General features: G+C 38.8%; 1 protein-coding gene across 1 annotated transcript in view; it reads right to left on the bottom strand.

Moving 5' to 3' along the window:
* grik4 (glutamate receptor, ionotropic, kainate 4) overlaps nucleotides 1–25,970 on the bottom strand; it is a 252,268-nt gene that overhangs the window by 150,055 nt on the left and 76,243 nt on the right. The window contains exon 2 of the mRNA XM_030744322.1: nucleotides 21,185–21,318. Coding sequence (XP_030600182.1) covers nucleotides 21,185–21,266 — 82 coding nt within the window. The 5' untranslated portion in view covers nucleotides 21,267–21,318. The remainder of the gene's footprint in view (nucleotides 1–21,184; nucleotides 21,319–25,970) is intronic.

Here is a 25,970-nt window from a genome sequence, read left to right as displayed (position 1 = left end):
TAATTGTGCCTGTACTTTATGACGATGTTACTGATGTTGAGCCATGAAATGTGTCATTTCACCACTACACTATGCCTTGTCCTCCATCTAATCTTTTCCTTCACTTCTACTTGTGTGATTCTTTCCTCATATGGTGTCTAATGGCTGGATTATGTTAGGGTGCAAAGTAAAATGCAATAGCCCATTTAAAATCAGCAGATACAGCAACAACTAAATAAACAGGAAGAGAGAGTTTTATACCATTAGGAATACCTTTAGTTATATGCATCACATTTTTTTCCACCATTTTCAGTGGTAAATGTGGTTTTATGGTAAAATGCTAAGTCTGTATATTAGGAAATGTACATCAAAACTTTTTCTTTTCTTTTCTTTTCTTTTCTTTTCTTTTCTTTTCTTTTCTTTTCTTTTCTTTTCTTTTCTTTTCTTTTCTTTTCTTTTCTTTTCCTTTCCTTACTTACACAGTACTGTGCAAAAGTCTTAACTATGCCTTCATTTCTTTATATTTTGCTTCCAAAGAACCAGACTTTCTTGTAATTTTTAAAGCGCTCTTGAGCGATGTTCTCCAGGCTTTCTGACAGTCTTTCTTTGGACATTGGCTGCTTTTTCACTTATTTTTAGTGTAATCCGTATACTTTTAAGAGGAACCTTTTTGTTTTTTAAGCCACTTGATACTGACCTATGAGTGATTCAAGAATTTCTTTTTTCTTCAGCTGATCAGTTGATTTCAGTTTGTGTGCAGGAGGAGGAAAATGGTGGCGTTGTCTACAACTTTTGAGGAGTGGCGATATGGACTCTACTTTTATTTTTATTGTAAGAACGTGAAAGTGAAATGCAAACAGTGTCCAGGATAGACACAGCTGGATTATTCTGCTAACACAACTTCGGCTCTTTGCACAAACAGCATGCCAACACAAAACTAGGTAAAAAAAAAAAACCCACAGTGATGTTAAAGCTGAGTGCATGCTGACCCCAACCCAGAAGCCAGAGCCTGAACTTCAGCAGGTAACAAAGACAGTGATGAGCAGTCAGACTTTCAGCAGTGTAACCTCCATTTCTACCTTTACATGTTTCTACAACAGAATCACTGTGGCGATCTCTTTAAAGTCTCTTTGTGCTGCTTTGTTTTCTGTTGTCGGCTTTGTGCTTGTACACTAAAGCAAAAGGTTTATATTGTTAAATGGTAATTATGTGTTTCGAGTCATTTTACGGAGCAAAAATGAAAGCAATGTAATGAGTAGTGTAACAAATTAGTTTCGAGCAAATAAGTCAGGTACTGCATCACTCATTACAAAGCAATAAGTGACGCATGCAAAATATCAAGAAATGAAGGGCAGCGCAAGACTTTTGCACAGTACTGTTAATCATTGTCACATTAGCTTCATTAATTTTGGCTTACTCTGTGAATCACTGAAACAGACTTACAAAACAACAAATTTTCAGGCGCCATGTTGTAACTGTTGAGGTTTCCCTTTGCCTGTGTCTTCACAACCAGGTATACATGTTGTATGGAATCTACTTGGAATTGGGAACAGGCCATGTTCTAATCCCTCTCAGGGATGGTTATCTATTAGTCAAGCAGCCTTCCCTTCCAAACAAAGACTTGGTAAATTAGTCCTTACCATATGGGGATGAATTACAAAATAGAGCAGTGGGCAATGCCACAGATTTACAGGTGAGTACACACATATGTGTTACCCCACAGTCACAAGTGGAACCAGTGCGCACGCACACATCACCAGGCATCTGTGTAGCCAGAGGTGGTGCTCGAGGCAAAGGTGGCAGCTGTCGATGTCTGTGCCAACCGATTGTTATGGCAGAGAGTCTGGCAGCAGCTGGGAGTGGGGGCTCTGAGGGCTCGCCAAACTCTTCACTGTGAGTCATGATCAAAGGCAAGGCATAATGGGGAGGGACTGGCAGAATGTGGTGTCAAGGGAGGAGTGTGTCTATGTGCCATGAGAGAAGGGTATCTGTTTTGTGTATGTTACTGTATGTGTCTGCGAATGTGTTTGTGTATAATTTGGTAATGCCGATACAAATATGAGGCTGAGATAAATAAAAAGGCATATGGCACAAGGCAAAGTAACCAAACCAGTGTACAATAAGGCCAAATTTGTGGTACTAGTGCACTGTGATGTGCGTGTCTGTAAAAGTAAAGCTAGTAAGTCACACACTTTCTATTTAAAGAATTAAATCAATTTAATGAATAAAATGCCAAAAGTGCTAAAGGTAATCGAGCCAAAAATAATTTTTCCATATTTAGTAAATCACCAGCAGAGATTAGAAGTGCTTACTTTTTACCATTACTAATGGATTAAAATGGCTTGGTCCATTGTTTTGCTAATGCTGGTCCAGCACAACTTTCCGAAGCTCTGAGCTAGCCTAGGGCTACTGAAACAAATACAGAAATTGGCCTTATTGTTATGTAAACATGTTTTAAGTAATACCCTTTCTAAAAGAGTTAACTTTACATGCAAAAAGTTTTTTTTTTGTTTGTTCTGTTTGTTAACATTGTTCCAAAGACATGATTACAGTAATACACAATGAAATTTCAGTTTATACTAACACTGACAGCAAAAATTGAACCCCCCCCTCCCCCAAGATGGTTTTACCCAGGACATCCCCCCTCAATTTTCACTGTACCTAAGGAGATGCTATATCGCTGCTGTAGGTCAGGGTTTTGGTAGTGGAGAGGGCTCACACAGAAGGAGAAAGGGTGAAGCTTCATCAAGCGTTTTGCTGTCAGGTGAAAATCAACATCTGAGGCCTTTATGTGCACCGGAGGCACAACTTGATGGCCTTTAACCTCCAAATGTCAACAGTTAAACTTTGCAATGCTAGAAGAATTGATCAATCCTAAATGCAAGAACGAGACAAGTGAAGAAGGGGCCAATGGGGGTTACTTCACACCACTGACCTCACAGACTAAAGACACACAAAACAGGAGATTTAAAAAAAAAAACAAAAAAAACAGCTGCTTGAGTCTGAGAAACTGCCTGGTAACAGCGCTGGATTTTTATCTCGTCACTGCTCTAATCTCAGCTGTTGCTTGTGTTTTTCTGCGGTAATAAAGCAAGTCCCACACAAAGTTTCTGTGCTGATCCAAAACCACGGCCATTAGCTTCACCATAGCTGCCATCACTTTGAGCTGCTTCTGTGGCTACTGCAAGGACAATGTGTTGCAAGCGTGTCTGGTTGATTGAAACTTCTTATCTAGGATAAATTGGACATGGATGCTTCTCTGTAATGGCAGCCATTTGTGATCTTTCCCTAGCTCCTACTAAGAGTGGTGCACACAAAAGGACACAGCCTATGTTATGTATGTGAGGTTACAGAAGTCAGCGTGCATGCCTGGTATTTATTACAGATTGCCAGGGCCTTATTATGAAATTTTAAGGTAATGTGGGGACACAAAATACATTTAAACATGGTTTATGGCTTAGTTTCAGTTGATTTTGTAATTACACATCTCCTTCACGGGCTTCCAGTTCAGTTTTAAATTTCAATTCAGCCTTATTGGCACAAAAGCTTTCAGAAACAATATTGCCAAAGCATACAACTCTCTTTGCATGAGTGTGTGCATATCTGGATGCAGCAGTGTGCTGTGTATGTCTAGGTCATTTACCATTTCTGAGGTTGTGGCATGTTGATACATACAAAGCAGCAAAATGTTCCCCGTTTCCGCCTGACACTTAAGTAGTGATTCTCATTTCACTGAATGCTTTGCACTGTAGGAGGAAGTGGCTCTGTAATGAATGCTGAGGAGGAAGACCCAAGTGCAGGATAAACAGTGGCTAAGTTAAAAGCCCAAAATCCAATCCTTTATTCAGAGAACAGGCAAAGGTCATTCACAGAAAGCCTGGCAGCGAGGTAAACAATCCAAATAGGAACTAGGCAAAAAGTCTGTAACACAGCCCACAAGGGTCATAGACAAAAAGAGCAAAACACGAGGAATGACAAACATGATCAAGACAATCTGGCAGAAAACAAAGGAAGCTGGGGAGTGCATAGTATATCTCTATATATCTTTTCACTGAGTGATAAACTGATTGAACAAAGGAGGGCAACTGAGGATCGGGTGTGGAAGGACGGGGATAACAATTAACAAGAATCCAAAACTCTACAGCACCCTTGTCTCAACTTCACCTATCAATGAATGAAGTGTTTCTTGGGGAGACAATAATGTGATGGGACAGAAACAAAAACGTGAAGAATTAGACTGAGATGCTTAAAAGAAGCAGAGGATTCAGTGCTGTGAGGGAGAAAAAGATGCAAGTTAATATGTGTTTTTTTTGTTTGTTATTTTATTTTTATTTTTTTGTGTGAGCTTTTGCCGTTGTGTTTTATTCAACTTTTGCTGCATTATGTGGGGCTGTTGCAGCGTTTTTCTGTTTGCTGGTGCTTTCTTAAATTGAAGGTGTTTGACCTCTCAGGGCCAACGTATCAATACAGTGCTAGATAATACTACACTACACTTTAGGTTCAATCTTAAAAACAGAGAGTGTGTTTCAAGTATGTTTCTTTGCATTGTGTATGTTTTTTTTTTTTTTTCTGATTGGTGTTTGGAAAGCAGTGTTGTTGTGACACTGGTCAGAGTGTCTCATAGCACCACCAAACGACTCTCCTCAAACACTGTTCAGGGCCTTTATTTAACCAAACTGCAGAAAGCAGCAGGCTTTTATTTGTACCAGGCTTATATTCGAGGCAGGCTTTCACTCCTGAGCCCATCTGTGGCCATTACCATGCAACAACTACATATATCAAAGTGCTTCCAATACTCTTTTACAGTTATTGTCTTATACTGACTGTATTACAACACAATAGTAAGGTTATTCATTAATAATAAAAATAAATCACCTGAGATTCTCCTTTCAATCTCTTTAATAGTTTTTCTCATTAATTATACTGTTTGTTTAAACGACAGAGCTACTCCACCTACCAATCTGTGTTTTCACAGGAACAGTCTTCAAAGCAGTTACACACTGCACTCAATGTGTCAAAGCTTCACTGCTTTAATTTGAAGGTAAATAATACATGGGCAAACAACCGGAAAACACAGCAGAACAGATATCTAACGACATTTTGACAAAACATAGCACGGCTATTTGAACTAATATACAAATACAACTTCGCCAATAAACACCCTCAAGAAACTACAATACAAAGCTCAGAAAAACACTTGATTTAAGAAACTACCAGCTGTAGAAATACGCAGCACCTGACAGACAAAACAGTTAGTTTATTTGTCATGATCATACTCCTGAACATAATCTTAGACTCAGTTTGTAATTTAACTACTGGCTTTTAATGCGGATATTGTAGTTTTAAACGTGCAGACGGGACTTCATGTGTTTACTTTGTGCTGGTGAGACATTTCTAGGTAGGAAATAAACACACACTGTAAGATCACCGGTCCTAGGAGAATCTGACTGTAGGGGAAACTAGCACAAAGACAGTTTTAATACTCTGGCAGGTGTCTATAGATCTGTTTGTCTGTCTTGTGAGAGATTTTATCAGCGTGTTAGCATTACAATCATGACAAAGCTGAAAATGCTCTGACTGCGTAAAGGGAGCCCAGGCTTTAAACCCCTCTCCTACATTCTTTTTCACCATTTGCAACTCCAGATTTAACAGTTCCATAAACATATCATTTTTCAGGAATGAGTATGGTCCCTGAGCTCAGTGGCATTATGGCTGCTGTGAGACTATACAAAAGGATAGAACAAAAGAACTTGCACCTGAGCGTCTTTTCACCTGACCTCAGAAGATGGATAAGCTATTGCCCGTTGATGTAGTCAACATTTATTAGAACAGTGCAAAGAGAAATGATACAGTGCTGCCTAAAAGTTTTGAAATGCGCAAACATACAAGGAAATATAGTATCTAAGGGAAAAAACAGAGTTTGTACAATTCTAACAAGCCTGAAAGTCAACATTTGGTAAAACCACCTTTATTCTTTATCACAGCCTGAACTCTCTTAGCCAAGCTTTCTTGTGATTTATTTAAGTTGTCTTCAGGAATAGTTCTCCAGGGCATTCAATGCTCTTCTATGGATGTTGGCTGTCTTTTGTTCTGTTCTCCGTCAAGCTGATCCTGCACTGCTCCAATAATATTGAGGTCTGAGCTCTGGGTAGGCCAATCCATGACTGATAGTGTTCCATTGTTTGTTCTATTTTGATATGGTTTTGCTGCACTGGGAGTGTGTTTGGGATCACTGCCATAACTGAAAAATGAAGTCATTGCCAGAAGCTTTCAAGATGATACTGCATGGTGAATCAAAATCTGAGGGTAATTTTCTGTGTACACGAGTCTATCAATTTTGACAAGATCCCCACACCACTGGCTGAAATGCAAGCCCAAACCATGACAGAGCCTTCACTGTTTTTTTAGAGATTGCTGTATACTCTCACTGTTGTAACTCTTTCCTGACCTCCTCTGTACAGTAGAAGAAGAAGAAGAAGAAGAAGAAACAGCCTTTATTGTCCCACAGAGGGGAAATTTGGGTGTAACAGCAGCCGCAGTTATTATAAATATAAATAAAAATATAATAATTTACACTATTAAGAAAAGAATATATATATATATATAAAATCAACAAACAAGATTAACCTTAATACTACTAATAATAACACTATATACAATACATATACATATACATATACATATATATACACTATATACAGTACATACTAATGATGATTTTAACCAAAATTTCTAATTTGGATTAATCACTGATGAATCTTGTGGATTTCAGCATACCTCATCTTTTTCCCCATTTAGGCCATTTTGATGATACTTTGGTCAACAGTAAATGGATCAACTCAATAACAAATATATCAACAAACATAAAATAATGAGGGGTGGCTTAAGACTTTTGCACACTGCTCAAAAAAAAAAATTAAGGAACACTTTGAAAACACATCAGATTGCAATGGGGAAAAAATCATACTGGATATCTGTACTGATATGGACTGACTGGGTAATGTTTTAGGAACAAAAGGATGCCAAATTGTTTGATGGAAATGAAAATTATCAACCTAGAGAGGGCTGAATTCAAACACACCCCAAAAATGACAGTGAAAAAATGATGTGGCAGGCTACTCCTTTTTGCTGAAATTTCATTGCAGCAACTCAAAATGGGACTCAGTAGTTTGTATGGCCCTCATGTGCTTGTATGTATGCCTGACAAGGTCACGGCATGCTCCTAACGAGGTGAAGGGTGGTGTCCTGGGGGATCTCCTACCAGATGTGGACCAGGGTATTGCTGAATCCCTGGACAGTCTGAGGTGCCATCTGGCACTGTCAGATGGACTGAAACATGATGTCCCAGTGATGTTCTACTGGATTTAGGTCGTGCGAGCATACAGTAGGGGCCAGTTAATGGTATCAATTCCTTCATCCTCCATGACCTGCCTGCATACTCTCCCCACATGAGGCCAGGCATTGTCATGCACCAGGAGGAACCCATGACCCACAGCACCAGCGTAGGGTCTGACAATGAGTCCAAGAGTTTCATCCCAATACGTTAATGGTAGTCAGGTTGCCGTTGCCTAGGCCTGTGGGTCCTTCCATGGATATGTCTCCCCAAACTATCACTGAATCACCACCAAACGGTCATGCTGAACAATGTTACAGGCAGCATGACCTTCTCCATGGCTTCTCCAGACTAATCCTGCTGATGGGTTAATGACCTTCTACAACCCTGTCCACCTCTCTTAGAGTAACTGTATGTATTTAAAAAAAACCAAAAACCAAAAAAGTAACTGCCTGTCTCCTGGAATCTGGCAATGGCACGTACTGATGTGTCATCCTGGAGTAGGACTACCTGTGTAACCTCTGTAGGGTCCAGGTATCACCTCATGCTACCAGTAGTGACATTGACACAAGCCAAATGCAAAACTAGTGAAAAAACAGTCAGAAAAGATGAGAAGGGGAAAATGTCAGTGGCCTCCACCTGCAAAACCATTCCTGTTTTGGCAGTTTTCTCATTGTTGCCCCTCTAGTGCACTGTGGTATTAATGGTGGCCGTATGCCATTTTCTGAGACTGAGTGTGCGTGTTTCCCTAAATTTCTAAATCAAAGGTACTGAAACTTATGAATATCAGAAAAATAATACAGAGATCAGACTCTGTCATGGTCAAGACACAGCTACACATTGTAACAGACAATGGCTGTAGCCATCTGTGCATAAAAACCTTATCTCTGCATCAGACTAACAAGCAGCTCAATGAGAGAACATCAGAAAGATTTCCTGCCATTGCAGTTAGGGAAGGAAGATGCTTCTGCCTGTTGATGCTTATATTCTCTGTATGTCTGAGCCAGTATATGCATGGATTTTTTTTTTTTACATTTTTGGCCACAGCGGCTTTTGTCTAGAGTTGAGAGTGACAGGAAATGGGGGAAAGATACAGGGGAAGAGACGCGGGCAAATTGGCGACGGGCCGGGACGCGAACCCGCGCCGCCCGTACCGCAACGCGGCGTGTGTATGTGGCCGCCGGCTTCACCACTAAGCCACCCAGGCGCCCATATGCATGGATTTTAACCTGGCATTGATGTTGTGTTATTCCACCCTAATCAAAGCACAGCCAACAAAAGCTGTTTCCCCCCCGCTAGCTGCCAAGAGATAATAGCTCTCCACAAAAAAAAAAAAAAAGCAGGGCATTTCCAGCACTTATAGCTGTATTTTAAAGGATCGAGCCATAAGCACAATCACTGGCACAAGTTCATGGTACAGAAAGGCAATGCATATTTATTCCTTTTCAGAACACGTGGTGCTCACGTGCTGCAGGTGTAAAAGGGTTTAGAACAGGGGGAATAAATTACAATAAGTTTGGGGCTGACATCAATCATGAATAATCAAATCATCTCCTCTAATTCTCTTTAAAAGCAGTGGTCTCTCTACAATGCCCTGACTGTAACGGATGAGGAGAGTCAAGATCTGTTGCACAAACACAGCTACTCCTAAGAGGAAATTGATGTCCTTGTCTAGGAGATGCAGCGTCGTGTGGTGCAAATGTGGGACGAATAGAAATAAACAATGAAAAAATGTCCCTGATTCCTCCCTGGAGAAAACAGAGGCCCAAGTATTAAGTGTTAGTTATTGCAGATTAAATACCTAGCAGAAACAAAACTATAGGTGACTCATCATGCGTCCCTCGGAGGATTTGAGCTTAACAATCATAGTTGGTTTATGAATTCTACAGGGAGCAAGTATAAATAGATCATGGCCTAAAAGTGGCATCTTGGACCACGTGCAAGTGATTCAGGAATGTATTGCTGAAGAAAGTGAAAAGGAAGTCATTTAATTCTTAGGCAATCCAAGATTTCAAGCATTAGCTGAATATAAATACATATTTATAAATATATATTTATTCCTCTACTCACTCTACTCATCTCTTTCTAATAGTAGTTTAAGGATATAATTCCTCCACTGTTATCTTCAATGCCATGTGCCAACAAAATGCAGAGCAGCTACCTAAACTCTACGCCCACAGAGGTCGATTATCTCGTTAATAGTGTTACATCCTCACTGCGTACGATGATAGATATTGTGGCTGCTCTGAAAAATAAAGCCTCAAATCAGAAGTGCTTAACTCCCTGGTATAATTCTGGTATAACTCACAAGTCCTGTAATACTTACGGAACATAAAGATCTTTCTGCTACAGTGATGTGATGGTAAAAACAGAAGAGAATGTCAGTGCAGTGCAAGGTGTGAAACCATATCAGCGGAAGCAGTCCATTTCTGATGCAAAGACTTTCAAAAGAAGTAGCCTGGCAGTAGATAAGACGCTGGTATTCCATTGTTTATAGCATAATCACTTGGGTTATAGATGCTGATCTGTTTTTGGTTTTGTAGGCTGGCATGTGAGTAGATGACAAGGCAAAATAAACAGCCATCGGCCTGAATCCATTTAAACTTCAGCCAATGCTCTGGTTATACCTTTCATTTTCATTTCATCATCACAGGAATGAAAAGGATACAGTAACACTGTTCACTCTCACATTCCTCCACCTCAGCATGTGGCAATGTGCCCCATTACACATCCGCAAACATCATCCTGCAGCTTGTAATTAGTTTGTTAATAATTCAAGTGCAAATGTTTTTATGCTTGTGTGTAGCTGATAATAGTAAAAGCTTTTTTTTTTTTAAAGAGTGCACATAGAGTATGTGCACATGCTCATGACCAAATGGGCAATATTTATTTCAGTTTGTTCTTATCTGTCGAGAACACATTAATTCGCGAGGTTGTACTTTGTGTGTTTGTTGGGATGTGTGGTTAAAACTAAATACACAAACACTACGTACCTATTCACTGTGACTTTATCAGATTTGCTGAATAATTTATGTGGTAAGCTCAGGAGCAAAATAGTGTGCATAATTGCATAACATCACTCCTATCTGCCATTCCTGCCATTAACTAAACGATTGGTCTCAGCACCTGCCCTGCTAATTAAAACCTTAGAGATTAATCATAAACTTCTCCCTCTCTCAGTCAACGCCTGAGGTTGGATTTGTCTGTGCATGTATGTGGGATAAATTCTGCTCATAATTTCCTCGCCACAATCCTGGACAAACATTTTCCCATTACATGATTGATGCATACTATAACAAAGACCTTGTGTTTTTTTTTTTCCTGCACATGCAGTGTTCAGTAATTAAGTACCTTTTCTTTCTGATTTTCTCATTACCTTTGTTGGCACTGGAATGAATCAGAGAAAACTGAGCAGTTGAGTCGCCTTTTGTAACAGGTGGTCACCTTAAAAGAGAAAATGTACCATGTGGCTTCAGTTCTGTGAGTACACATGTCTGAGTATCATTAACCTAACGACTCACACAGTAATTAAAGCCAGAGAGATTAATCATGAAATCTCCTCGTGTGGCTCCTCAGCTGGACATCAGTCTCTGCCTCAGCCACTATTCAAGCCAACGTTTACATTTTTCACTACAGAGAAACTAATGCTACAATTCAAAGGATATGTCAAAGCACCACAGGATGCTTCCCTCACAGTTATTTACTCTCCTTCCTTTCTGACACGCTATCTTCTCTGCTCTTCCAGTAACAGTGTGTTAAATGAGTTCATAGATGCCAGCTGAAATCAGAGCATGCGAGGGCAGAATGAACCTGACTGGAGGCAAGGGCACAATGACTCAGCCATGGTGGCTCTAGCAGCCAGCCTTAATAAGTCAGTGTGAGTGTAGATGGGGCTGAACTGAGGGAAGTGACAGTATGGTGCTGCTGACTTGTGGGTATTACCTCAGCAGGGCTAATTACACTATTAGACCCTACCTATGGGCTTCAATTTTGCTGATCCACCTTAGATTCCCCTAGTGTCTGGATCCACATACAGTACATAACAGTGTTCACACATATGTGAACACACAAAAGCACACAATCAAGAGCCCACTCTCAGAAATCCAGTGTTTTTTTTTAAAATACTGGATGATTCTGCAGCAAATGATGTATTTCTATTGCAAAAATTCAGCACCAGCACAGAAAGTGCCACGCTCTATAGTTAACAAAGTAGTAAGGTTATGAAATGCATGCAATAGCTGTCTAACTAAATCAATCAATCAATAAATATATAACTTAATTAATCAATTAATAAAATTTCTTTCCAACACTACTGAAGTGACTGTGTTTAGTAACACTAATTACATCATTGCTCTTGCACAATTAAAAATGGATAGATCAATGCTGATTAAAAATAATAATGATAGTAACAACAAGGGGTATTATATTTGTCATGTTTGGTCTGTCTGTCTGTTTGTTAACAATATTACAGAAAACTACCAGTCTGATTCATACCAGATTTGCACCAGAGACCCCTGGATCACCTGATCACTATAAATGGGTCAAGGTCAGAGGTCAAGTTGTTCTGAAAGTCTTTTGAACACAATAATTCGACAGCGATGTAAAGCAGGATGTTTAAATTCACACCATAGATGCATCTACTAAAAAGCTTGTACAAATTAGAATTGTGGCAACCTTGACCTCAAGGTAAAGGTGAAAAGAAAATCATAGGCATGGCTCAATCAATCAATCAATCAATCAATCTTTATTTCGAACATGTAAGTTAATACACATAAAAAACAAGTCCACATGAAATCGGTGACTTTTTTTTTTTTGTTCAAAACGGAGTAGGAGGAAGCAAATGCTTATTAATTCTTACCCTTAACTTGCTCATCCTGTATATCTGTTAATTTGGATAATAGGTTATCTCTGTGTTTCAGCGTTTCGAGAGTGACGTTTGTGAGACGGATGATGATCTAATCAGTTAAAACATCTTTGAATCTTGGCAACCTTGACCTCAAGGTAAAGGTCAGAGGTCAAGTTTTCTGAACATCTTGTGAATGTGATAACTCGAGAATGATGTCAGCTAGGATCTTCAAATTCACACCATAGATGCATCTACTAAAAATCTTGGATTTAGTTCTTACCATAGTAAGAATGCCAATAACAGAACGTGACAATTTATTTAGTTTATATTTATTTTGACTTTAGCAGTTCTTATTCCTAGTTCATACTGAGCCATTTGCAAGTCACCAAGGCTCATATGCACCCTATTATGATCTACTGAGACCTGTAATTATGTGTTTTAAAACATGTGCTTCCAGGGCATTTGTGCCACCTAAAGATTCTACTGCCTGGAGGCTGAGCGGCAGCAGTGGCAGCTGGCAGTATCTTTTTGTTCAGCCACTGAAAGCATCTTTCCATTCTTAAATTTCATTAAAAGTAAAACTGATCCAATGCAGTTTCTGGATTTGCAGGCTACTTGAATTTAACACTGGAAATTCCATTTACATTCATAAAATGAAAGTTATATTAGTTCAACTTTTGAAACCTTGGAAAATATGGGCATGGACAACAGGAACTGTGTGTTATCTTGGTGATTCAATGTTTGTTAGATAGACAATGTTCAAATCAACTAAAACATGTGTTGGGTTTGGGGTTTGTTGTACACGGCACCATTTGTGGATGTGATGTGATGCTGTCTTCACATCACATCTATCTCTTTCCTCTCATCCGTCTGTTTTCCTTCAACACAATTCTGATTTGTTATTGACAATTGGTTGTATACTACTTTTTGTGAGGTATTGTGGAATTCTTTGAGAGCACTTTAGGTCTCGGCCACACAGGCCTAGAGACCAGTTGGTGACCCCCTGGCAGCCTTTAGTACTCCCCAATCTGTTGGCCAGTGCTTGTTTGCTGTCACCAGGTGAAATCTGTCACAAAGAGAGTGCTGCTTCAAAAAGCTCCTTGCACTTGTTTTCATTGCATGGAAAACAGTGACTTGTCTGCAAGCACTTGATTACTAACCACTAAGTGGTAATGAAACTTGAGAAAGTGCAACACAAACCAGAAATGAAGGACATTCCCTTTCAAAGTAAAACCTGTGCCTTACCGCTAAAATGAACATGTTTCAAAACTTTTTCTTTGAAGCTGAAAGGTCTCCATGTCAGGTTGCATTGCACTCTTCACAGTTTCACACCTGCTTAGCAGGTAGCTGGTGAGTGTTTCCATGCAAACTACGGGTGACACGAGTCAGTTACCAGGAGTCAATGACCAGTCTCAAGGCCTGCGTCACATTTGATGAATAGATTTTGTATTCATTACATTTATCTCACAACAAACGACTCCTGACTAAGAGCTCCAGTGTTGCCAGTCTGCCAGGTAGGGATGCTGCAGGATCAGGCTCTGCTGCTGGGAAAGAAAAGCCAATTGAATTTAGCCCACCGAGAATCCTCTACCGTGTTCTCCCACTGACTTTGGAAAAGAGAGCAAAGAAGCAGACAAAGATTCGATTTAAGTTCTTCCAGTGGAGATAGTCTTCTTGCTGGTCCCTCAGTAGTCTGGGATGCTCTGTAAGTGTTTTAAGAGTAATGTAAAAAAAAAAAAGAAGCTCTGTACAGTTTGTGTTTAACACGCCTCAGGCTGGATCTCTTCCAATAAATGTGAAAACAGCAGCAACTCTAGGATAGCTTCTGCCCCAGTATTTTGTTATTACTATGTATGAAGTTTTATTTTCAATCATAATGACATTAAGTTTTCTTAATAATGAGCCAGATTTGATTGAAGATTATTTACATAAATCAGTTGATTGTCGGCTAAAGACGAATTCCAGCTGTCTTAAGAGTGTAATTGAAAAACTGCTTAGAAATGAACAACTTTAGTCTCTCTCTCTCTCTCTCTCTCTCTCTCTCACACACACACACACACACACACACACACACACACACACACACACACACACACACACACACACACAAACCTAGCTCGTGGCTCAGGTGGAGATGGCCACAATGTAACTGCGGCAGCAAAGCTAACATCGTTGTCTCAAAGGAGAAAATCTAATAGTCAAAATAAAATAGCTGAATAGAATTGTTTTTTATTTTTTTCCTTGAGTGCTTAAAGTAGATAAGGCATGTACATCAGAGCTGAAAGCAACTATAATAAAGCAGGATGTACTCCACTCTATGTAGGCTAGCGTAATGTGCCAGATGGTTTGTTACACATGACTATCTGATAATTATTCTTCAGAAACTATTTTGAAAAGGGCAGGCATGTCCAAAATATCCTTGGCAATGAATTGGACAAACTATTAGGGGCAAACTTCAACTAGCAGAGAAAGTCAAGCCGGTCAGAAAAAGAGAAAAAAATTATATTGTTTACAGAGAAAAGCTTTGAGCACTTTTCTCTCTTCTTCTTTCAATTAAGTTCTAAGATATATGAGGCTATAGCAGCAGCTTCTCTAACCTGGTGTGAAATATGGTTCGGCAACAAGGGCATAGCTTGAAGCCTTGCAAGATGGAGTCACTTGTGATTGGGATCTTATGAATCTTTCGAGAATCCAACTGCCTTGTAAGATAAACTGAAAGCTAAATGTATACAATAATCTATGCGGCACAATGTGTTGAGCAAGTTTAACAATGTGGATTAACCACATTACTAAACTGCTGCTTCTCAGAGAAGCAAATTAATGACTTCCAGGCAACTGTTAAAGTTGCTGCTAGGTCTCTCCCTCTGGACATGTACAACTAGGAGGAGTCCATCGGCCAGACATACAAAATGCAAAAGAGACTGCATATCCCAGCTGACCTGTGAGCACTTGTAGCTCACTGAGCGACCTGGAGGAAGATGGTGGGGGAACATAATGAATGGTTCTCTCTTTCCCATTCTGTTGCTATCGCACCCGTGACGACACAGATAAAATTTTAAAAAACCAAACAAATAATCGGCAAATAAAACCAACAAAACAGACAACTTGTCTCTTGAGTTATTTTCAAGGACATATATGACAAGAAAACTGATGATTCAATTAAACATCCAGGGAGTAAGGTATCTATTTTTTATACATCCTCCTGCCAGCCATCACATAACATAATCCAATCAAACAGCTGTTTATTGACAAGTTATGCAATCCCTGAAATGAGTTTCAAAGATAATTAATGACACAAATTGAATACTGATTTGGCAGTGCAATAAAATGTACAGTTAAAATGGACCATGTGGATAGAAGTACTGGGCTACTTAAACATTACGCCTAAAGTAGCTGCTCGACCATGGAAACTGATGACACGAAGCTCCCGGAGCACAGTTGTTGTCTGATGTTAATGACAGAGGAGGTTTGGAACGCTGCAGTTATTGAACCAGCAGAGTTTTGGTGACTTTTACACTCTATGCACCTCAGCACTCGGTAACCCTGCTCTGTAACTTTACATGAGCTGACATTTTGTGACTGAGTTGCTGTGGTTCCTAAATGCTTCCACTTTGCAATAGCACCACTTAGAGGTGATTGTGGAATATCAAGGAGGGAAGAAATTTCACAAAATTACTTGTTGCAACTGTGGCATCCTATTACAGCACCCCACCCAAATTAAGTGCGCTCTTTAGAATAATCTGTTGTTTCACAAATGTTTGTACAGGCTGACTGCATGGCTAGGTGCTTGATTTTATACACCTGTGGCAGTGGGACTGAAAATGCTTGATTTTAAAGAGTTGAGGACTGATGACTTTTTCCATTTCACGTAAAGTGATTTGATTTATTTGAACAATTTGTAACTTTAAAGGTTTTAAAAATGATTTTAAAATACTATATTTAATGTTTATTTGTCCAGCTGTCCTTTGTACGTGGGCGGGGGGTAATTCTATGAAAAATAATTTCAGTCCTTACTCTGTAGTTAAAGTGGGACCACAGATGCTCTCTAAATGCAAAGCATTCTCACTTGCAGAATCACAGACAGGTGACCAAAAGAATATCTGGGGAAATTTGACAGCACAAATATATTAAATGTACCCAAATCGAAGTTTTCAGTGGAGTCCTGATGACTTTAGCCTTGTCAGCCACAAGCATCTCTATAGATGGAATTGAGACTTAAAAACTTAGTAAACACTATTTGTCCTGCTGCTACACTTTTCTTATTAAGGTAATTTCAATAGAATCTCTACAATAGAAAGTGTATCCATTATCAGTAGATAATTTACTTCCATATTCTCATACTAGAGTGGAGGCTCTGCAGGGCAAGACAATGTTAGTAGAGTTGATGAATATTGCTCTAATTATAGTGTAACCCATATGAAACACGGAGCTACTAAAACCCCTTTTTATCATTTTGAGTTTTTTCACATTATTCTCACACCGGGGGTGAGGTGAGGCTGTTTTATTAGTAACACGACCTTATGTCTTGTGCATAGGAAGGGCTGTGTGTCTCTTGCTGGTGAGATCATTTCCTGTAATGGATGCGAAATGCTTGACAGAGCAAAGCAAAGACATACTGGCCCTGAACTGTGTTCACAAAGGACTTATGTCGAGTTATTAGTGTTGAGAAATCCAGATTGGTTTTGAACTACTAGAAAAGATTCTGGAGAAGTAATGATGTCAAGCAAAGCCCAGCGCGATTCTGGATGATTGCTAAAATGGTATGGCCTGCTATATGATCAAGCATAACATTATGACCACTGAATGGTGAAGTGATTAACACTGATTACACAATGGAACACAATGTTTGTATCAACATGTGAGCATTAGAACTGGACAAAGGAGCAATGGGTGAAGGTGGCCTGATGAATCACATTTTCTTTTGCATCACGTGGCTCACCAGGTATGTGTCTGACGCTTACCTGGGACACACCTGGCACCAGGATGCACTATGGGAAGAAGGCAATCCAGCAATGTCATGCTTTGGACAATGTTCTGCTAGGAAACTTTGGATCCTACCATCCATTAGATGTCACTTTGACATGTACCACCTACTAAAGCATTGTTGCAGACCTTGTACACCCTTTCACGGAAATGGTATTCCCTGATGGCTGTGGCCTTGCCCTAAAGCAGAAATGGTTCAGGAATGGATTGAAGAGCACAACACGTTTGAAGTGTTGACTTGGCATCCAAATTTACCAGATCTCAATCCAATCAAGCATCTGTGGGATGTGCAGGACAAAGAAGTTTAATCCATGAAGCCCCCACCACGGCTGCTTTGTGTTGGTCAAATCCAAATTGGGTGATTGGTGGGCTAGAACAGGGAAGGGAGCAGTAGCAGATAAAAATAAAATAAAATAAAAAAATAAAAGCACCTTGAGGCAACTGTTAATGATATGGCACTATATAAATACATTTTAATTGAGCTGAATTAAATTTAACTGAATTGAATTGAATCAAATGTCAAAAATACAGTGTGAAAAGTCAGGATCATTAAAGGATATTTCAGACTTCAAGACAGGAAGAGTCTTCAACTTATTTTATTTTATTATTTAAGGGCATTCCTTTCCATTTCATTTTCATTTCATTTTTCACTTATGCACTAAAAGAGAATTGTCCATTTGCCAAACCTTACGCCAGTATATGTATGTGTTTTCATGAGTTTATGTTGATGCAATAAAGGTGCCGGTTGTTCACTTCGGAGATAATTCATCCTGTGAGTCGTTTAAGTTAAAACCTCTTCTCGAACCTAGCTAGATGTTTAGGGTCTCTATTGAAATTGAGGTTACACTGGTCCTGATTAGAGACGCTACAATAGCTACAAGAACAGTTTCTTCAGCAGAGCAATCACCACCCTGAACTCATACATTCACCCACTCTGTGCAATACCCACATCTCTGTGCAATATTATATTATTCATACTGAACAATATCTATCACTAATATATTACGTAATATCCAATATTCCTTCACTAGTGCAATATTCATTCACCAAGTGCAATACTGACCATCTTCATTATTATATGTATACACTTATTTTATTTTTTACAACGTACATATTTTTATACATTCTCTTATTTTCTGTATTTTTAATAAAAAAATTTTCTGTTTATATTTTTATACATTTCATTTTCTGTATATTTTTAGATTATATTAGATTATTACATTTTTATTTTAGAAAGTCTGACTTTCTATTGCATGGCACTGAACAGGAGTGGCCCTCCAATCTTATTGTACATTCTGTACAATGACAATAAAGGCATTCTATTCTATTCTATAATGAAGAATCATTTGGTTCCTCTCACTTCTTTCTTAAATTTTAAATCTCTGCATTACAAAATCAGACATCAGCTCATAATAGCAATGTGTGTTTGGAAGATGACTGTGCAAATTAGCATAAGCAGCAAGTTATTGGCTGGATGAAATTACATGGGTGACACTCTTTCACTTAGCTAATGGGCGAATACCACCCACAACCACAAGCCGCACCATATGGTACTGAACCAGCATTTTTAGGTAATTTTTGCTGTTTATCTTTTAGTTTTCTCATTTTGGATCATTTGTAACAGTATTTTGGTGTATTGTTTTTACTTCTTTCATTTCTTTTATTTAGTTAAAAGGAACAAAGAAGAATAATCAAATTGTTCTTTTTCCCAGGCCAATACCCAGGAGCACTGCAACTTAAACATTGTTAATCCCATAATTCGTTCACCACCACAACACAGCAGCAAAAATCCCAGAAGGCATCTTCTATTTATACAAATTTATATATATTTATATTTATATCAAAATGCCTGTAGGGTGGCATGTAGACTACATCACATGGTTGAAGTAATTTGCAAACAAAAGTCCCTCTAAATCCCTGGATTTGCCAAGAACATGGCACACACAAAAAGAAGTTCCTCAGTTCACCTACAGTGAGCTTGCTGGCTGCTAGCTGGTCCTGGTGGAAATGTGTGAGGGACGGGAGGTTGTTCTTGGCACTCATACATTCAGAGAAGGCCAGACAGTGACATTATGCCAGCCAGGCAGGACTCTAGGGACTGCCATGTTAAATACCATCTCCTGCAGCGCAAATGGCACAGAGTTGCAGTGGCGTTTTGGGTTATGTGTTTGTCTGTGTGCCTTTGTGTTTTGTGAAATGTGTATATGTGGCTGTGTGTGTTTGCACTTTTGCATATCTATGCCTTGCACTGCAATACACTGGCAAAGAGTGGAGTTCTGTGCAAAGATGACGTTAAAAGGAATGGACAAAAACAGGCCAAGCACCTAATTATCAACATCGAGATACATATAAAACACCACCGCTGTGGAGTTTGTACAATCAGGTACAGAAAATAGACAGAAATGAAAGGCATGGGGCTGCAAATAATTTCTCATACGATATTCAGACACAGGGAATAATTTGTTCTTCTAGTGTTGATAGAGTAAACTCTGAAGCTGTGCTGTTTTCAAAATACAGAAAATGGTTTGGGGCGTTATATGACAATCGAGCGAAAATCCTGCAAACAGCAGCTGTGCTGTGACAGATCTACTGTATGAGACAGAACAGACAGGGAAGTAAACCAGTGAGTGATACATAAATGCCTTGCTCAAAAATACGAAATGTTGACAGTTTGAACTGACTGTTTTGTCGAGGTTCAAAATACTGGAAAGATAAAAAAGACTTTTACACGCAAGAGAAATAAAGGGAAGAGACAAAAGATCAAACTAAGATATTGCATTAAAGTTCCAATGTGCATTTATCAGCCATGAAGTTCTGAGATTTTGGGGTTCAGAACTGCACTTCTACACCATCTGAAGAAGCACTCGTATTTTTAATGCTCTTTGGGTTAATTTGATGTTTTAATAGTCTTAAAATAACCACACGAGCATTTGTACACAAATTCTGTGCTATTAACTTCCACCCTTCTAACCTGCACACAAATCCCACTTTCAACTGTTCTTGTTAAAAGAATATTTGAAAGCTGCCCACTCAGAAATCACAGTGGGGCACAGTTTAGGAGCTGTAGAATCAATGTCATTCTGAATCTCTATCTCAGTTTCTCTGTAAACTATATATTTCTATATGCAGTGCACACACACATGCGTGCGCGCGCGCACACACACACACACACACACAGACGCACACACACACAGTTTCCAACCTCAGACAAGGGGTCTATACATAAATGAAGAGACAGTCAGTCACACTTTTGGTAGACGGGGAGCAAGGGACAGGGTGTCAGAGAGCTGCTGACTGTAGGAGAATAATAACAAGAAGGACCAACCTCCATCGGTTACCAGCATACTCTAGCAGTTTATGAGACTTTTGAACCAGACTTTCCGGTGCAAAGTCTAGTCTTGGTCCATCAATCTGCCACACAGTATGACAGTATGACAGTATGACAGCGGTTTTTGCTAGATTTTACATCATCACTGTACACAGCATACACAGTAAAAAAAAAAAAAAAAAAAGTATATTACTTACATGTACATTAAGTATGTACTTCTCCATCTAGGCATTCTTAGTTATAATAAACTGTAGTGTTGTCATGAAAGTCTGTGGTGTATTAAATGTCGTCTGGCACACCATAAAACAACTGTCGATCAAAAGCTGTTCTTCCATAGTATTTTAGAGCCAATTAAGACTATGTCACATTCACACATGAATTTTTTAGCTTGTTGATACCTCAGGCCATGTGTTATGGCCATGTGGGAAAACATGGCTATTTTTCATCATTTATGATTGAATTTCTTCAGCCAGGTTTATCAGGACTGGTGGAGACTGCAAAGGTTAGAATATCTATTCACACGGTAAAGAGCATATGTGCATAAAGTTGAAATAGATTAAAATTTTGAGTGAAAATCTACATTTCTGCTTTTATTTCCCCCAGTTCTGCCACAGCTAAAGCAGAAATGTAGATTGTTTTCACTAATATTTCAAGTAATATGAAAAATGAATTTTATGCAGTCACTCAATAGAGTCATTATGCTTTAACAATTTACCTATTCGAAAGGAGAGCGGGCCACCAAAGGTGCTTCTCACCCACATGGCTAAGAAGAGCAGAAGCGCCCAGGCTGTGAGCATCTTCTATGACTCCTCATGGGTCCTGCCCCGGGGGTGCCCCTGTCACAGCCACCTGAAGAATATACAAAGAAGAGGACACCATTTATACATCAGTCAGCATCAAGTGGGACACACACACAAGCCACATCTGTGCAGAATAGTAATAAGCCTTCAGATATACAGTGCTTCATCTCTGTTTTGCTCATGCCATCTCTCACTGAATGCTAGGAATCTATTAGTGACACTGTGAGATTGCTGCTAAGTAATTTTTAGCCATTGGGACTTTTAATGATTTTGTAGGGTTTCTTTTTCTGTATTATTGGATAACAGTGGCTTTTTAGTTCTTATTATTTTGTTACATTTAGAAAGATAAAATCCTTTTTTTCATCTCCCCAGTATAAACGGCAGAAGTCACATACGGTGACATAAAGCAGCTTGAATCAAATTTCTGGGTCTGTATCAAACACTGTGAGTTGTTTCCATCAGGAGTTGAAAAGGACCAAAAAAATCAGAGAGGGAATATTTGACTTGCATTTGCCAGGTGGTCAGTAATATGACCATTCCTGCTCTGCTGCTCATGAAAATAAGTAATTCTTTGCTTTAAAAGGTTTGCCATATCAACTTAAAATCTGAAGACATAGCAAAGAAAGCAAGAAAAAATGTAGCATGTCAAATGTAAGAAATTGTTTCATTTTTATCAGGGTAATATATATATATTTTTCCCTGTGCGCAACTGATGTGCTCTCACATTAACTGCACACAGTTTCATAACATGATTCACGAATGTAAATTATTAATGTGGCTGAAGGTATTTTTAGCCCTATTTTACCTCATCACACCTTCTTAAAGTGATTCTCAGATGCTTGATTAATGTGAGATCTGTTCACTTTTCATCAAGGTCTGGCGTTATTCAAGCTGACATTTACAAAGTATGATGGAGTGGGTGTTTCTGGTTTGCAGGAATAGAGGACAGCATCTTCTCTTTGACTGTGTTTTATGTGCTAAAGAGGCTTTCTGGTCTTTTTTAAAGGGATTGAGGGTGCGGGTGAGGGGGATGGGGTCAGGGACAGTGGCTGTTTTCTGATAGAAAGTACACTAAAGCTGCGTAAAATACTTTGTTTTCAACAGAATCAAGCAAAGTTTCTTTAGACTCATCCTACCAAACATGGTAAGCCAGTTTGATCTGTTAGGTGTATGGAGGGCAAAACATCCAAATGTCAGAAGGTATGAAGATGGCAGATGACAAGACTAGTGCAGCTGGACTGAAACGAGTAAGGTCTTCTATATTCATACAGGCTCAAAGCCAGCAGAGGTGCAAATGTAGCCACAATGTAATTTTCATCAGGAGAAGAGCCACAGTTCTGCACTTGCACCTGTGTGATTATTATGGAGGTAGAAGGCAGCCTTTGGATTTGAGGAAGTGCTTATCTAGAGTGCCTTAGCTGGGTATGTGGACTTCTGAGATAGAAAAAAAAATGAAAGAGTAAGATTTGAAGATGTAGTCAGTGTCACGCAAATGTTAATATTGGTTCATCTGAACATTGTTTCATTTCATTTACATATTTCGCACTGATTTTTGTGTGTGCTGCTATGAGTCCCAAGTAGACTGATGATGTTTTGGGTTAAGTTATTGTGGTGTGAATGTAACAGTGTGTCATGCCAATACAATAAACACATTCAAGGTAGAATCCATATATAAAAGACAAAATTCTTTATCAGCGGTTTATCAGTGATTGCATACAGTATATAGCAATACACCCCGTGTATTTGATACACTTAGGAAATGCTTTATGATATGGAAGTTCCCTTGAAAGTTTTCTGTCAATATAATATTCACTTTCTGCTTGTGGCTAAGATGTATCATTTATACTGGTAGAACTAGAATAGACTAGCATATTAAAAGAGTGCCATTTCTTATCCACCACAAGGAAAGTACTAGTATGTGAGTATAAAACCTGACAAATGACTCACATTGCAAGTCTTACCATGCTATGCAACTTTGTTACCGTGTCTTTAGTTGTTTAACAGCACTGTACTCAGGGGCCAACAATGACTGGAACGGTGTGAAATGATGTTCCAACACCTTCAATTAATGAGCAATTAAATTTGATAGTCAGGCTAATGCATATTACTTTTAAATGAGTGAAGTTCTTGTGTACCGCAGCCTGGCATTGTTTCCAGTGACAGCTGAAACAGCATTGAAAATAAAGATATCTCACAGTCCGTTTACACCCTCAACACAGTCCACTTTCCTTCTTATCCCTGTGGTGCGTTCATGGTGTAGATGTAAATAAGGTTGCAGTTTTAGTACTTCGGTATTTAGCTAGTGTCACAGAAGAGTAGTGAACACAAATGGTGACAATTCTGTACAGTACAGGTCATTTTAAATGCAACTTTTCAAATAACTCAACAAATATTACCAAACACACAAACTGTTTCTGCACACTTTGTCACACAGTGTGTCTGTTAGCCAACATGTATTTGCTGAATTTCCCAGAGGCAAAGAAAAAAAAAAAGAATGTGCGCCATTCACAGAGATATCGGTGTAAGAAAGATTATTTTCAAAGACAAGGACTGCTCAGCAAGTGAAATTTTATTAAGTGGAAATTTAAATCTTATATGTCATGTCCTAATTCATTTTAAATCAGTTACGTTTTGTGAATTATGTTTTCATGAAAAATCTTGCAAAAGAAACTGCAGCAGGATCGCAGGTCAGCTGATCACAAAGTAAAAAGTACCGGAGCTCACAAAACATTATGTGAATTATTCCTAAGTAATTCCTCTTCCCCGGCTCTACCACTACACCCGATCTTAGGGCCCCCCACCTGCCAAATCAGACTTTAATAACCCCTGACTGTGTGTGTGTGTGGGTATGTGATGTGTCTGAGATCACCAACTGGAAGGAAGGAGATCTCAGAAAGGTAAAGGAAAGTAAAGCAGATTGATTTTCAGGAACAGAGCAGACTCAGAGATGATTGTTTGGCAGATGCTTCTGGCAATTTATGGATTTGTATATTTACTATGTTGAACTAGTAGACAATATAGGCAAAAAAAGCAAAAAAAAAAAAGAAAGAAATAAAGAAAGTCAAATCCCCAACAATTTTACTTTAGGACCAGAGAGTAAGCCGTATGAAAAAGGTCTTTACATGAGGTTTACCTGGATCTGCCAGCAGTGTTTGTATTACTGATATAAACTTTAAGCAGCTCACTGCCTAAAATGGCAATAGGACTGTCCCTCTATGTTCTCACACCACCTTACATTTATTGCTCAGGAGAGCCCAGAGGAACAGCTGGATAGGACTGTCAACACATCAAGATCATTTCACAGACTTTTTCTAGGAAAACTATGCAAATAACAGCTGTCAAAATCTTCCCTTGAGGTGTTCAGCAGAGAAGAAAAACAGAAAAACAGCACTGAATGACACCCATTCCAAAATTAATTGAGTACTGAATATTCCTTCCAGCTTATATCATTATGCACACAGGGGGATTATGGCGCTTTATTGTTCAATTAAACTCACTTTACAGCAGCATGTTTTCAACAATGTAAACTACTTTCATACAACTAACACCTGATAACCCAGAGCATAGAATGGGGAAGATTTAACTGGAAGTAAAAGATTTCTTTTAACTACTTAGATTCCCAATACAACCAACAGCATCATGCTTGTTAGCAGTTAAAAACATAAACACTTCTTCCATTTATTTGACTGGAATGAGAAGTGAAACATTAAATTAAAAAAACACAATGCTAGTAAATATGGCCAATCAATATCAATGGTACCTTAATATGTAGCAGAAGCCTTCACAGGCTAAATCACCGCTGAGTAGAGACAAAAGCTTTGGCAGGCTTTAGAGTGAAAGTCAATGCAATCTCTAACACTAATGGCTTTTCAGTGAGATCAGCTCATTCATTTTAGAGTTCAGCACAAATTCCAATACGCTCAATAGAGGGGCAAAATGAAAAAAGAGCTGGATGATTTTTACACGGCGAAACCTATGATATCAATTTCAGTTCAGGCTCTCTTTTTAGCAACACAAACACAGACTGATATATCTTTACTACTGCAGTGCTACGGTGCTAGGGCCAAACTGGCTACATTACACACTGTCCCTTTAGGTTATGCTTGGGATAAATATTAAATTAAAATAAAATAAAATAAAATAAAATAAAAATGTTCAATTGAGAAAAATAAGCGGTGAAAAGAGTAAGAGGGGAAGATATTTAGGGGATAGAGGTATATTGTGTACCTTGATATAGACCTTCTGTTCCAAGCATCCTTCCTATTTACTCACCACCTTCAAGCCTGAAGTCCAAGCATTTCTACCATCACACTTTATTTTTCATTATTTCCTTTCACTTATTTTCTTTTGCTTTTTTTTTATCTCCTTAGGTTTACTTCTTCTCTTAAGACAGGAAACTACAACATTGTAGTAAAAATTAAAAAAAACTTTTAATGCATTTTGACGCAAAACTAGAAGCCCAAACTGGCATCGGATACAGGGGTATTAAGCCAATGCAGTCACCGACAGCACAATAAGAGTATTGCATACCCATTCTGGTAACACTTTATAATACAGCCCATGACTAAGTGTAAGTGTAAGTCCCTGTAATTAAATGGAATTTCAATGTCTTATTTGAAATTACAATGTAATTATGTTTGCCTACAGATACTTAAAGGTAGGCGCACTAGAATAGGGGTAACAAGTCAGATTTGTTTTTCA

This window comes from Archocentrus centrarchus, chromosome 13 (assembly GCF_007364275.1).
Source record: "Archocentrus centrarchus isolate MPI-CPG fArcCen1 chromosome 13, fArcCen1, whole genome shotgun sequence".
Classification (NCBI taxonomy): domain Eukaryota; kingdom Metazoa; phylum Chordata; class Actinopteri; order Cichliformes; family Cichlidae; genus Archocentrus; species Archocentrus centrarchus.
The sequence above is the reverse complement of the archived record's forward strand: the minus strand, read 5'-3'. Positions and strand labels throughout refer to the sequence as shown.